Here is a 15,047-nt window from a genome sequence, read left to right as displayed (position 1 = left end):
ATGGGAAAAGAGGTTTGGTAGATGCATGGAGAGTCAGGAATGGAAGGGAAAGACAGTACACGTGGGTTAAAGTGACTGACAATATTGTATGTGGGGCTAGATTGGACCGGTTTTATCTGGGAAAAATATGGAACAACAGAATAATGAATGTTTTTCATTCACCAAATGCCTTTTCAGATCATCATACGGTTGGTTTAGATCTTAACATGAAAGAACTGTCGAGACGTACATATTATTGGCATTTTAATGTTAAACTTTTACAAGATGTTTTGTTTTGTGAAAGATTTACAATGTTTTGGAATGAGTGGAAAATTAAAAAGAGTTTTTTTGAGAATATTAGCCAGTGGTGGGAAGTGGGAAAAGCCTGAATAAGAGTTTTTTGTCAGAACTATACCTTGCATTCTTCATCTCACATTAAAGTAACAGTATAAAGACTGGAAAGAGACATTGTGCAGTTAGAAACAGAACTTATGGACAATCCTGGAACTGTGCAGAAAGACTGTTTGGAAAAGAAGAGAATGGAACTTGGATCTTTTTTTACAGGAACGGACTACGGGAGCACCGATAGAGCAGGGTTTTGCTCCAGGATATGGATGCTCCTAGTTCTTATGTTTTTAACCTGGAAAAGAGAAATGTTCAACAGAAACAGATGTATGATCTCCGTTGAGCAAATGGAACTGTAACCTCTGATCCGGTGGAAATCAGGAAAATGGCAGTGAATTTTTATGCGTCATGATATAGTAAAGAATCATGTGACTCTAAAAGTACTGAGGAATTACTGCATGATTTACCAAAGTTGCCGGATGGACATAAAAAATCGCTGGACAATGAAATGACTCTTGAGGAACTCACAGAGGCCATGCAGCGGTTGTCTTCAGGTCGGTCTCCCGGAATAGACGGATTGCCCGTTGAATTTTATAAGCAATTTTGGAATGTAATTGGACTGGATTTGTATGAAGTATTTTTAAATTGTTTTAAGGAAAAATCCCTCCCGTTAAGTTGTCGACGTGCAGTTCTCTCATTGTTACCAAAAAAAGGGGATTTATGTTTATTGAAAAATTGGAGACCAGTGTCCTTACTGTGTCTGGATTATAAGATACTGTCAACATGTCTGGCTAATAGAATGAAGTATTGTTTAGAGTTTTTGATTGATAAAGATCAAACGTGTTGTGTCCCAGATAGGTCAATTATAGATAATAGTTTTGTGTTACGAGATTTAGTTGACTTTAGCCACCTTAATAATAGTGATCTTGGAATTTCATCATTAGACCAAGAAAAGGCATTTGACAGGGTGGATCATGGGTATCTTTTTAATGTTTTAAAACATTTTGGTTTTGGTGAAACTTTATCATATGTAAAATTATTGTTCTCCAATGTGTTCATCATGGTGAAGGCTGGTGGGGGTCCAGTACCTCTTGGAAGAGGGGTCAGACAAGGCTGTCCACTGTCTGGGCAGCTATAGCCGAATGATTGAAGCTCTCTTACATAGACTAAAGAAGATTTACAAGGTGTGTTATTTCAACATGGAAGTGAAAGTGCATAATTGGTTTTGTCCGCTTATGCAGATGATATTACGGTGTTTATCACGAGGCAAGAGGATATTAGAAGTTTAAATAAGAACATTAAGCTTTATGAAAAAGCGTCCACGGCCAAAGTAAATTGGGAGAAAAGTGAGGGTTATATGGGCCAGTGGGACGAGGTAGGACATCCACAACTTCCAGGTGGCTTGAGATGGGGAAGGGTAGGGTTAAAGGTTTTGGGTGTTTTTATGGGCAATACACAATACCAATGAAGAACTGGGAGGGTATGCCGGATAAGGTGTCTGCCCGGTTGTCTAATGGCGCTTTTCCACTGCATGGTACGGCTCGGTTCGGTTCGGGACGGTTCAACACGGCGCGGAGCGGTTCGGCTCGCTTTGCTTTTCCACTGCGTGGTACGACTCAACTCGGTACGGCACGGTTCGGTTCGCTTTAGCTCGGTTGCTTTTCCACTGCAGTTAGTACCGCTTCAAAGTGGGTGGGACTGATCGTTAAGTTGTATGTCCGGTGGTAGCCGTGTGCGGCTAAGAGCTGTGCTACTTCCGCTCCTCGGCAACCAACGAGAGGAACGTCTGCACCTCGTCCACTGACCACGATTCAGCCATTTCTTGTTTGATTTTTTTTTTACTTTTTTTGTCAAGTAAAAACTCTAAAAACAGGTGCTACCGCGTTTGCTGTTGTCTGGCTATTTAAATATAGCGGGTTTAGTGTCTCGTGTAGCAAATATACAATGACGCTGAAGTGACGATTTTGTCTGACCAATCAGTGATCTGCAGTGTTTTCACGTCACATTTAGTATCGGTACGGTACGCTTGGAACCTCAACAGAGGTGGTACCATTTAAAGCGAGCCGAAGCGAGCCGTGCCGTACCGTACCATGCAGTGGAAATGCGCCATAAGTGAGCCGTACCGAACCGAGCCGTACCGTACCATGCAGTGGAAATGCGCCATAAGTGAGCCGTACCGAACCGAGCCGTACCGTACCATGCAGTGGAAAAGCGCCAAAGCGTGCCATGCCGTACCGAACCGTACCGTACCATGCAGTGGAAAAGCGCCATAAGTGGGAATGGCTGTTACCACAGTTGGGTTATAGAAGGAGAGTTCTGGTCGCCAGTAACCGGGCAGCTTCTACACTGTGGCACAGGTGTGTAGTCATGGATCCACCTGAGGACGTTATATGTGGAACTCAGAGGAAGTTGGTCAATATTTTCTGGAGTGGCGAGCACTGGGTCCGAGCGTCAGTGATCTTTCTGCCAGTTTGCGAGGGAGGACATGGCTGGGTGGATGTTAAGAGTCGTATCTACGCGTTCAGATTACAAGCAGCAAAAAGATTCCTTTATCAAAAAGACTTATTATGGATGTTTCTAATGAGACTGGAAGATATGAATTTGTCTGAAATTACACCCTTTTATCGGACAATGTTTCACATGTGGAGGAATGTTTTAAAGCTGGACAGAGATGGGAGCAGTTCTGTTCACTGGGCTCCTGAGGAACCACTGCTTTTTAACAACATGATCCAGACAAGACTTTTGTCCTCAGTGAGTGTGTGAGCGTCTGCTCAGGAATGGCATCGTGAAGCTGGGTCATCTAATGGATAAAGATGGATGGATATCTGCGGAAACAATTAAGGAACTGACTGGTTTACGATCACAGAGACTTGCTTCAAAACTGGTAGAGGAAATTTCTCTGGCAGTGAAAAGAACTTGGAGAAAGTATATCAACAGGACAGATGTCAAACCAGAGTGACATGAACGTTTGTCCAAGGATCAGCATTTCGTCACTAAGGTGTGATGAGGATGAAGGGGAAGTTGCGGATTCAACCTTGAATGTCCGGACACCTCAACTGGAGTATCTGGACTGTGCTTCAGAGAAGGCACTTCACCACACCGCAGTGAAGCAGATCCATCAGGAGTCGCTGAGGAGACAGACAGCTTCCAGATGGCCTGGGGTGTTGGGACCAGACGTCCTTGTAGGAGAGGTGGAGGACCCAGTACGAACTCCCAGTAGAGCAGCGGACTGGTGATCGGCAGTGGAGGATCTTACCCGGGGCGATGGCTACGGGCAGGCATGTGGCGCACCTGAACCCAGCAGTGGGGGGGCAGTGCAGGCTTAGAAGATTTAGAGCATCTGTTGCTAAAATGTAATAGATCAAATCATTTGTTTGAATTACTTGCAACTTGGTTTCAGGGGTTTGCAGAAGAATTTTCGGACAAACTATTTATAGGAGGTTTGAAATATAGTTTTTTATTAAGAAGAAGAGTATGTTTATTGAATTATCTAATAGGGACAGCATGGCCATATGGAAAACAAGAGAGCATAAGGGCCTGGAGTCGGCAGCAGCAGATTCTGATGTATAGGGTTAGGGTTAGGGTTAGTCTGATGTATAGGGTTAGGGTTAGGGTTAGTCTGATGTATAGGGTTAGGGTTAGTCCGGTGGCAGCAAGATTGAGAACGGAGTTTGCATATTATAGTCTCACGAATAATGTACCTGCGTTTTGTGACATTTGGTGTATTAATGAGGTTTTATGTGTTGTACATGATGATCAATTGGTCTTAGGTTTTTAAAGAATATGTATTTCATTTTTATTTATTTTTCATTTATTTTATTTCCCTTTCAATATTGTTGGGATATGATGTTTGAATTAGGGATGTAAAAATTTGAATTATTACATTGAATGTGTATGAGATATGAAGAGTGAGTAAATAAAAGCTGTTCCCTTTCAAAAGCTACAATCGATGCTGCGCTGCTTAGCGCATAAGGAACGTCTTTAATCGTGACCTGCTGTGAATATAGTGTGTAAACACGTCGATGGAATCGACCGGAAGTAATATAGCCTCGGTCGGTGACGTCATCGCCGCGCCCCCGCGACACGAGGCTATAAGTAGATGAGCCGCAGGTGCATCGTCAGGTCTTTTGTCTTCAGAGATCTCTCTGTGTTTGGTGTGCAAGCATCTATCTCCTCTCTATCTACTACAGATCTTTGTTAGGAGTTAATTAGTTTATCACTGACAGTGTGCAGATTTTCTCTTTCTCATCTCTCTACGATCTAAAAAGGAGTTTAGAAAAAGTAAAAGAGAAAGAGAAATGTGTCAACAGAGTAAGCGCTGTGTCCCTCCATGTTCTCGTCCTATGTCAGAACTGGATACACACGCTTAATGCTTTGTTTGTTTGGGGAAAGAGCAGCTGCCCTTGCGTTTGAGCATGGTGAATTCAAGCACAGTGGGATGTTCACAGTTAAAGTGCTTCGCGTTCGCTTTGCTTATGTTAAAGGGGTGGCACCCACAATGCGATTGTGGAGCTCGCGTGTCGATCTGGCTGAGGAGCGAGAGACGGGTGCGTCCTTTTCGCTTGCTCTCTCTCCAGATCGCGATGTCCTTTTGCCTGACTACCGAAGCGTGCCTCGGCGCTTCTTCGGCTCGGGCAGAGGACATGTTAATCTCGTGAGTTTGCCGCCTACGAGCGTTCCTCCCGTGATGATAAAAGGAGAACTGCTCGGGGCGATCGTTCGTGCAGTGGCCAGACTACACTGATCACAACAAAAAGACACTCAAAGATTATAAATAAAGATGTAAATATAATTTATATATTTATACATGACGTGTCTTTGTGCCCTCGACGTCGACCAATTCGACTATCGCGGGTGCAAAGGCACGCGATTATATGATGCTGTCTCAGATTGTAGAGACGCGCGCGAGCTTTCTCTCCCCTGGGATCGCATTATCACATGCATTTTCAGCGGGTCAGGCTGGTACTGCGCTGTACACTACAGGCATACCAGGCTGATCTTATGAAGGATTTAAATACAGCCTGTCATCCAGACCGTGTCTGATTGATATTTGGCTGTATTTATTGCTGATGAATTGAATGATGAGAAATCAGATATTCAATGCAATATATCAAATGCTTGTAATAATTTATTGTCTGGCTGTTCTTTGGCCACATTTAATTCTGAGGGATTAAATATTGTAAAAGCCATCTAAAAATATATATATATATTATGATGGACTTTGAGAGTACTGACTCCGAGCACTTCTCTCGTTATGATAAAGCGTGTGAGAGGTTACTCGAGGTGGTGACTCGTGCAGTGGCCAGATTACAGCTAGACTGTCCTCCTTGAGGATCTCCATGACGTTAACTCGTGCATGGGGAAAACCTTATTCTTTGTGCCCTTGACGTCAATTTATTAGACTATCATGGGGGCATGTGCATACGATGATGCGCCAGTCCGAAGAGACGCTCGCTGGCTATCTCTTCTCTGTGGCTCATCGTCATTTAAGGAGTCAGCACTCCCCACCAAGCCGTGTATAATGACATCCACGCTGGTGGGGGTCAGACTGGTGCTGCTCTGCACACTATGGCAGTGTTGCAGGCGTACCAGGCTGATCTGATTTAAAAAAAGAGAGGGCTCAAAAGCAGAGTGTGGCGAGTTGCGTTCCCCCTCGTAAGGACTGGGGACCGGGTTGTCGCGCTCAGCAGCCTCATAATATACCAGAGACAGAAATCCTGAGTTTTTTTGTCCCAGGACTGTGGGGGTGTGCCCCTTCGGGATAGGGCATGTAAAATACATCAATCAGCTCCTACCGGACACCCTCACGGAACCACTGTTACATCCCTGCCACCTTTGGTGATTCAGGGGGTAGCGGTTTCCAGCGAAATGTTGAAGGTTCTGTTGTTTTCCTGTTATCGCCCAGGACACAGAACAGTTAACATTCCCCCAATTCGAAGTATTAAATTTGGTACCCTTTAAAGAGACTTTGGCAGCGTGGAAGCTACTGCAGAGTATCTCTTTTTGTGTCCTAAAGACAGTAAAAAGGAATATGTTGCCCTCCTCGTTTTAACGGTGTGTTCCCACTACCATAAAACAGAAGTAGGCGCATCTGCTGTCACAAGAAAGAAATGGGGGACTGCGTCCGTTTTTAGGTCTTTGAGGCTTGAACCGTTGGTGGTGTGTTGTACATAATGCAGATCCGGTCAACTGCCAGATTGCTTCAGTTCTGGATTTCCTGCAGGAAAAATTATCAACAGGTACATGCCCCGCCACTCTCAAGGTTTATGTGGTCGCTCTTTGGCTTGCCACGCCTTGGTTGACGGGGTGCCACTCGGGAGACATCCTCTGCTCGCTCGCTTCAATATTGGGGCCAGATGACTGAGGCCTCCCGTAAGAACCAAAGATCCCTTCGTGGGACTTAGCAATAGTCCTCGAGGGTCTGGTTGAGACCCCCCTTTTTAACCTCTAGAGTCAGCGTCTGATAAACTTCTGACCATAAAGATGTTTTTTCTTATGGCTATAACCTCTTTAAAAATAATCGGGCACATGCAGGCTCTGTCAATATCACCATCCTGCTTTAGACTTTGCCCCAGGAATGGTGAAAGTGATTTTGCATCCTCATCCTGATTACCTGCCTAAGGTACCATTCTCGGCTGTACATCCGGTCACTCTAGAGGCCTTCTGCCCTCCACCGTTCACAACGCCGGAGCAGGAGAGATCTCACAGACTGTGTCCAGTCCGTGCTCTTCAGGCCTACGTCCACCGCACTAGCCAGTGGCGTAAGTCAGAGCAACTATTCGTTTGTTATGGGGGCAGCAACAGGGGTGCTGCCGCCACTAAACAGACCATGTCACATTGGGTCAGGGATGCTATTGCTCTTGCCTATGAGGCGTGCGGCCAAGCTTCGCCAACGGGTCAAAGGGCTCACTCCACCAGAGGGGTCGCCTCCTCTGCTGCCTTGGCAAGAGGTGCCCCCTTGCAGTTTGTTTGTGATGCGGCAGGCTGGTCCTCTCCGCACACATTCATAAGATTTTATAGTTTGGATGTTCATACCACTCCGGGCTCTCACGTCCTTGAGTCGACATCGCAAGCTAATGTCTAGGGCTTTCCTGCGTTTCTTGTGAGCACACCTACACAGCCGTAGGGAGTCCAGACACCTTCAAGCACGGCGGCGTGGGTATTCTCGTTCCCAATGCGCTAAGCAGCGCAGCATCGATTGTAGCTTTCGAAAGGGAACGTTCCGGGTTACTTGACTGTAACCCTGTTCCCTGAAAAAGCGGAACGAGATGCTGCGCTACTTTGCCGTGCTGATGATGTCCCAGGACTGCTCTTCAGACAAAATATCCTGACGATGCACCTGCGGCTCATCTAATTATAGCCTCGCGTCGCTGGTGCGCGCCGATGACGTCACCGACCGAGGCTATATTACTTCCGGTCGATTCCATCGACGTGTTTACACACTATATTCACAGCAGGTCACGATTAAAGACGTTCCCAATGCGCTAAGCAGCGCAGCATCTCGTTCCGCTTTTTCAGGGAACAGGGTTACAGTCAAGTAACCCGGAACGTTCTCTCTCTCTCTCTCTCTCAGACAACAGCATGATCTTCTCAGACCTCGATCACAGATTTGATGAATCCTAACCTTTGACCTCTCACCACCATCCAAGCTCATCGACGTCTGATCAAACACACTCAACTGAGACGGGTTTGTGAAAACTTCTGAAATGTTTTAATCGTATACAACAAAGCAAGACAATGAAATATTCAGGATGGAATTGTAACAGACAGTGTTTATGCAGAACTGAAAAGTTTATAAAATGAAGAGTAATGCAATAAAAAGTGAAATGTGTAAATAAGCATGAGATGATGCCAAGCCAACAGGGATGTTCTCAGAACCGTAACTAACGTTCTCTTCAGGGTTATGAACAAACCTTCATCCGGTAACATTACGAGAACGTACCTCCAAAGTTATCTGGTCTTTAATAATGTTCTCAAAGCGTTAGAACAAAAGCATTATCTATACATGTTAGTTAATACGTCAACTAATGAACCTTATTGTAAAGTGTTACCGCATTATCTATACATGTTAGTTAATACATCAACTAATGAACCTTATTGTAAAGTGTTACCGCATTATCTATACATGTTAGTTAATACGTTAACTAATGAACCTTATTGTAAAGTGTTACCGCATTATCTATACATGTTAGTTAATACATCAACTAATGAACCTTATTGTAAAGTGTTACCGCATTATCTATACATTGTTCATGGAATGTTTTTCTGAAGCAGTTTAGTTGGATGTTCGTCTAACATTTTTTAAATGTTTGCAAAATAATCAAATGGAATGTTCACATAACCTAGAAAAAAACGTTAAACACAGGTGTGTATTCTGGACACACACACACACACACACACAGTGGCTGTTGACCTGCGCGGCGGGTGGAAGTGTTCATCCCTCCATCACACAGACGAGTGGAGGGTCCGATTGGCTCTCAGTAGTAGGATGGAGTCGAGTACTCGGGCGAACTCAGACTTTTATAGAGAAGGGAGCTGCACACCAGCGCCACCAACTGCCGGACAAAGAGAGAGCGAGAGAGAGAGGGCGAGAGACAGTTATATCTGCTGCGCGGCGTGAGGAACATGAGCGTGATGAAGCAGGACCGACGGCTGATTGGTGAGCAGCACGTATGCAGCAGAAGTTGCGCGAGACTGTGAGATGTGTCTGCTGAAGACCACACTGCACACCAGCGCCAACATCTGGGGATGAGCGGGAACACATGCAGACAAACACACACAGATCAGCGTGCAGTACTGGACACGGTCCCAGTGTGTGTGGATGTGAACGCATGGAAACTGCGGTGTGTGTTCAGACGGACTCACCATGATTCCTGCCGTCCCTAGAAACCCTCCCAACACCATCGGTGCGCTCGATTTGAACATGTCCTGGATCTCACTGGGACAGCTCTAACACACACACACACACAAACACACACACACACACACACACACACACACACACACACACAAGATGAGCGTCTGCTTTCTTCCTCAAACATCACACATGCAGAAATAAAGGTAAAGACCCCTTCACACCATTGATGATCCGCTGGTGTGAACACTAATATAGTTATCGTTATAGTTATCGTCCGCTGGTTTGAACACTAATATAGTTATCGTTATAGTTATCGTCCGCTGGTGTGAACACTAATATAGTTATCGTTATAGTTATCGTCCGCTGGTGTGAACACTAATATAGTTATCGTTATAGTTATCGTTATCGTCCGCTGGTTTGAACACTAATATAGTTATCGTTATAGTTATCGTTATAGTTATCGTCCGCTGGTGTGAACACTAATATAGTTATCGTTATAGTTATCGTTATAGTTATCGTCCGCTGGTGTGAACACTAATATAGTTATCGTTATAGTTATCGTTATAGTTATCGTTATAGTTATCGTCCGCTGGTGTGAACACTAATATAGTTATCGTTATAGTTATCGTTATAGTTATCGTCCGCTGGTGTGAACACTAATATAGTTATCGTTATAGTTATCGTTATAGTTATCGTCCGCTGGTTTGAACACTAATATAGTTATCGTTATAGTTATCGTCCGCTGGTGTGAACACTAATATAGTTATCGTTATAGTTATCATCCGCTGGTGTGAACACTAATATAATTATCGTTATAGTTATCGTCCAATGGTGTGAACACTAATATAGTTATCGTCCGCTGGTGTGAACACTAATATAGTTATCGTCCGCTGGTGTGAACACTAATATAGTTATCGTTATAGTTATCGTCCGCTGGTGTGAACACTAATATAGTTATCGTTATAGTTATCGTCCGCTGGTGTGAACACTAATATAGTTATCGTTATAGTTATCGTCCGCTGGTGTGAACACTAATATAGTTATCGTTATAGTTATCGTCCGCTGGTGTGAACACTAATATAGTTATCGTTATAGTTATCGTCCGCTGGTGTGAACACTAATATAGTTATCGTTATAGTTATCGTCCGCTGGTGTGAACACTAATATAGTTATCGTTATAGTTATCGTTATAGTTATCGTCCGCTGGTGTGAACACTAATATAGTTATCATTATAGTTATCGTCCGCTGGTGTGAACACTAATATAGTTATCGTTATAGTTATCGTCCGCTGGTGTGAACACTAATATAGTCATTGTTATAGTTATCGTCCGCTGGTGTGAACACTATTATAGTTATTGTCCGCTGGTGTGAACACTAATATAGTTATCGTTATAGTTATCGTCCGCTGGTGTGAACACTAATATAGTTATCGTTATAGTTATCGTCCGCTGGTGTGAACACTAATATAGTTATCGTTATAGTTATCGTCCGCTGGTGTGAACACTAATATAGTTATCGTTATAGTTATCGTCCGCTGGTGTGAACACTAATATAGTTATCGTTATAGTTATCGTCCGCTGGTGTGAACACTAATATAGTTATCGTCCACTGGTGTGAACACTAATATAGTTATCGTCCGCTGGTGTGAACACTAATATAGTTATCGTTATAGTAATCGTCTGCTGGTGTGAACACTAATATAGTTATCGTCCACTGGTGTGAACACTAATATAGTTATCGTCCGCTGGTGTGAACACTAATATAGTTATCGTTATAGTTATCGTCCGCTGGTGTGAACACTAATATAGTTATCGTTATAGTTATCGCCCGCTGGTGTGAATACTAATATAGTTATCGTTATAGTCATCATCCGCTGGTGTGAACACTAATATAGTTATCGTTATAGTTATCGTCCGCTGGTGTGAACACTAATATAGTTATCGTTATAGTTATCGTCCGCTGGTGTGAACACTAATATAGTTATCGTCCGCTGGTGTGAACACTAATATAGTTATTGTTACAGTTATCGTCCGCTGGTGTGAACACTAATATAGTTATCGTTATAGTTATCGTCCGCTGGTGTGAACACTAATATAGTTATCGTTATAGTTATCGTCCGCTGGTGTGAACACTAATATAGTTATCGTTATAGTTATCGTTATAGTTATCGTCCGCTGGTGTGAACACTAATATAGTTATCGTTATAGTTATCGTCCGCTGGTGTGAACACTAATATAGTTATCGTTATAGTTATCGTTATAGTTATCGTCCGCTGGTGTGAACACTAATATAGTTATCGTTATAGTTATCGTCCGCTGGTGTGAACACTAATATAGTTATCGTTATAGTTATCGTCCGCTGGTGTGAACACTAATATAGTTATTGTTATAGTTATCGTCCGCTGGTGTGAACACTAATATAGTCATCGTTATAGTTATCGTCCGCTGGTGTGAACACTAATATAGTTATCGTTATAGTTATCGTCCGCTGGTGTGAACACTAATATAGTTATCATTATAGTTATCGTCCGCTGGTGTGGACACTAATATAGTTATCGTTATAGTTATCGTCCGCTGGTGTGAACACTAATATAGTTATCGTCCACTGGTGTGAACACTAATATAGTTATCGTCCACTGGTGTGAACACTAATATAGTTATCGTTATAGTAATCGTCTGCTGGTGTGACCACTAATATAGTTATCGTTATAGTTATCGTCCGCTGGTGTGAACACTAATATAGTTATCGTTATAGTCATCGTCCGCTGGTGTGAACACTAATATAGTTATCGTTATAGTTATCGTCCGCTGGTGTGAACACTAATATAGTTATAGTCCACTGGTGTGAACACTAATATAGTTATCGTTATAGTTATCGTCCGCTGGTGTGAACACTAATATAGTTATCGTTATAGTTATCGTCCGCTGGTGTGAACACTAATATAGTTATCGTTATAGTTATCGTCCGCTGGTGTGAACACTAATATAGTTATCGTTATAGTTATCGTCCACTGGTGTGAACACTAATATAGTTATCGTTATAGTTATCGTCCGCTGGTGTGAACACTAATATAGTTATTGTTATAGTTATCGTCCGCTGGTGTGAACACTAATATAGTCATTGTTATAGTTATCGTCCGCTGGTGTGAACACTAATATAGTTATCGTCCACTGGTGTGAACTCTAATATAGTTAGGGTTATAGTTATCGTCCGCTGGTGTGAACACTAATATAGTTAGCGTTATAGTTATCGTCCGCTGGTGTGAACACTAATATAGTTATCGTCCACTGGTGTGAACACTAATATAGTTATCGTCCACTGGTGTGAACACTAATATAGTTATCGTTATAGTTATCGTCTGCTGGTGTGAACACTAATATAGTTATTGTTATAGTTATCGTCCGCTGGTGTGAACACTAATATAGTTATTGTTATAGTTATCGTCCGCTGGTGTGAACACTAATATAGTCATTGTTATAGTTATCGTCCGCTGGTGTGAACACTAATATAGTTATCGTCCACTGGTGTGAACTCTAATATAGTTAGAGTTATAGTTATCGTCCGCTGGTGTGAACACTAATATAGTTATCGTTATAGTTATCGTCCGCTGGTGTGAACACTAATATAGTTATCGTTATAGTTATCGTCCGCTGGTGTGAACACTAATATAGTTATCGTTATAGTTATCGTCCGCTGGTGTGAACACTAATATAGTTATCGTTATAGTTATCGTCCGCTGGTGTGAACACTAATATAGTTATCGTTATAGTTATCGTCCGCTGGTGTGAACACTAATATAGTTATCGTTATAGTTATCGTCCGCTGGTGTGAACACTAATATAGTTATCGTTATAGTTATCGTCCGCTGGTGTGAACACTAATATAGTTATCTCTATGGTTATAGTTTTTGGTGTGAACACTAATATAGTTATCGTTATAGTTATCGTCCGCTGGTGTGAACACTAATATAGTTATCGTTATAGTTATCGTCCGCTGGTGTGAACACTAATATAGTTATCGTCCGCTGGTGTGAACACTAATATAGTTATCGTTATAGTTATCGTCCGCTGGTTTGAACACTAATATAGTTATCGTTATAGTTATCGTCCGCTGGTGTGAACACTAATATAGTTATCGTTATAGTTATCGTCCGCTGGTGTGAACACTAATATAGTTATCGTTATAGTTATCGTCCGCTGGTTTGAACACTAATATAGTTATCGTTATAGTTATCGTCCGCTGGTGTGAACACTAATATAGTTATCGTTATAGTTATCGTCCGCTGGTGTGAACACTAATATAGTTATCGTTATAGTTATCGTCCGCTGGTGTGAACACTAATATAGTTATCGTTATAGTTATCGTCCGCTGGTGTGAACACTAATATAGTTATCGTTATAGTTATCGTTTACTGGTGTGGACACTAATATAGTTATCGTTATAGTTATCGTTATAGTTATCGTCCGCTGGTGTGAACACTAATATAGTTATCGTTATAGTTATCGTCTGCTGGTGTGAACACTAATATAGTTATCGTTATAGTTATCGTCCGCTGGTGTGAACACTAATATAGTTATCGTTATAGTTATCGTCCGCTGGTTTGAACACTAATATAGTTATCGTTATAGTTATCGTCCACTGGTGTGAACACTAATATAGTTATCGTTATAGTTATCGTCCGCTGGTGTGAACACTAATATAGTTATCGTTATAGTTATCGTCCGCTGGTGTGAACACTAATATAGTTATCGTTATAGTTATCGTCCGCTGGTGTGAACACTAATATAGTTATCGTTATAGTTATCGTCCGCTGGTTTGAACACTAATATAGTTATCGTTATAGTTATCGTCCGCTGGTGTGAACACTAATATAGTTATCGTTATAGTTATCGTCCGCTGGTGTGAACACTAATATAGTTATCGTTATAGTTATCGTCCGCTGGTGTGAACACTAATATAGTTATCGTCCGCTGGTGTGAACACTAATATAGTTATCGTCCGCTGGTGTGAATACTAATATAGTTATCTCTATGGTTATAGTTTTTGGTGTGAACACTAATATAGTTATCGTTATAGTTATCGTCCGCTGGTGTGAACACTAATATAGTTATCTCTATGGTTATAGTTTTTGGTGTGAACACTAATATAGTTATCGTTATAGTTATCGTCCGCTGGTGTGAACACTAATATAGTTATCTCTATGGTTATAGTTTTTGGTGTGAACACTAATATAGTTATCGTCCGCTGGTGTGAACACTAATATAGTTATCTCTATGGTTATAGTTTTTGGTGTGAACACTAATATAGTTATCTCTATGGTTATAGTTTTTGGTGTGAACACTAATATAGTTATCGTCCGCTGGTGTGGACACTAATATAGTTATCTCTATGGTTATAGTTTTTGGTGTGAACACTAATATAGTTATCGTTATAGTTATCGTCCGCTGGTGTGAACACTAATATAGTTATCTCTATGGTTATAGTTTTTGGTGTGAACACTAATATAGTTATCTCTATGGTTATAGTTTTTGGTGTGAACACTAATATAGTTATCGTTATAGTTATCGTCCGCTGGTGTGAACACTAATATAGTTATCGTTATAGTAATCGTCCACTGGTGTGAACACTAATATAGTTATCGTTATAGTTATCGTCCGCTGGTGTGAACACTAATATAGTTATCGTTATAGTTATCGTCCGCTGGTGTGAACACTAATATAGTTATCGTTATAGTCATCGTCCGCTGGTGTGAACACTAATATAATTATCGTTATAGTTATCGTCCGCTGGTGTGAACACTAATATAGTTATCGTTATAGTTATCGTCCGCTGGTGTGAACACTAATATAGTTATCGTCCGCTGGT

The 15,047-nt window shown here is 41.9% G+C and overlaps 2 protein-coding genes across 3 annotated transcripts in view; both read right to left on the bottom strand.

Moving 5' to 3' along the window:
- The window catches only part of LOC307006888 (uncharacterized protein), a gene marked incomplete at its 3' end in the record, with an annotated part of 285,408 nt that overhangs the window by 249,003 nt on the left and 21,358 nt on the right, over positions 1-15,047 (bottom strand). The gene's annotated exons all lie outside the window — the stretch shown is intronic.
- Positions 8,013-15,047, bottom strand: part of cd9r (CD9 molecule related) — a 12,427-nt gene continuing 5,392 nt past the window's right edge. The window contains exons 8-9 of one of the 2 annotated variants that reach the window (XM_079633449.1): positions 9,190-9,273; positions 8,013-8,879 (exon numbers count right to left, since the gene is read on the bottom strand). In XM_079633449.1, coding sequence (XP_079489575.1) covers positions 8,802-8,879; positions 9,190-9,273 — 162 coding nt within the window. In that variant the 3' untranslated portion in view covers positions 8,013-8,801. Of the gene's footprint in view, positions 9,067-9,189; positions 9,274-15,047 lie in introns of both variants that reach the window. The other variant, XM_079633448.1, reaches the window with a different exon arrangement.

The sequence above is a fragment of the Phoxinus phoxinus genome (assembly GCF_949152265.1).
Source record: "Phoxinus phoxinus genome assembly, chromosome: 1".
In the NCBI taxonomy this organism is placed as follows: Eukaryota; Metazoa; Chordata; class Actinopteri; order Cypriniformes; family Leuciscidae; genus Phoxinus; species Phoxinus phoxinus.
The sequence above is the reverse complement of the archived record's forward strand: the minus strand, read 5'-3'. Positions and strand labels throughout refer to the sequence as shown.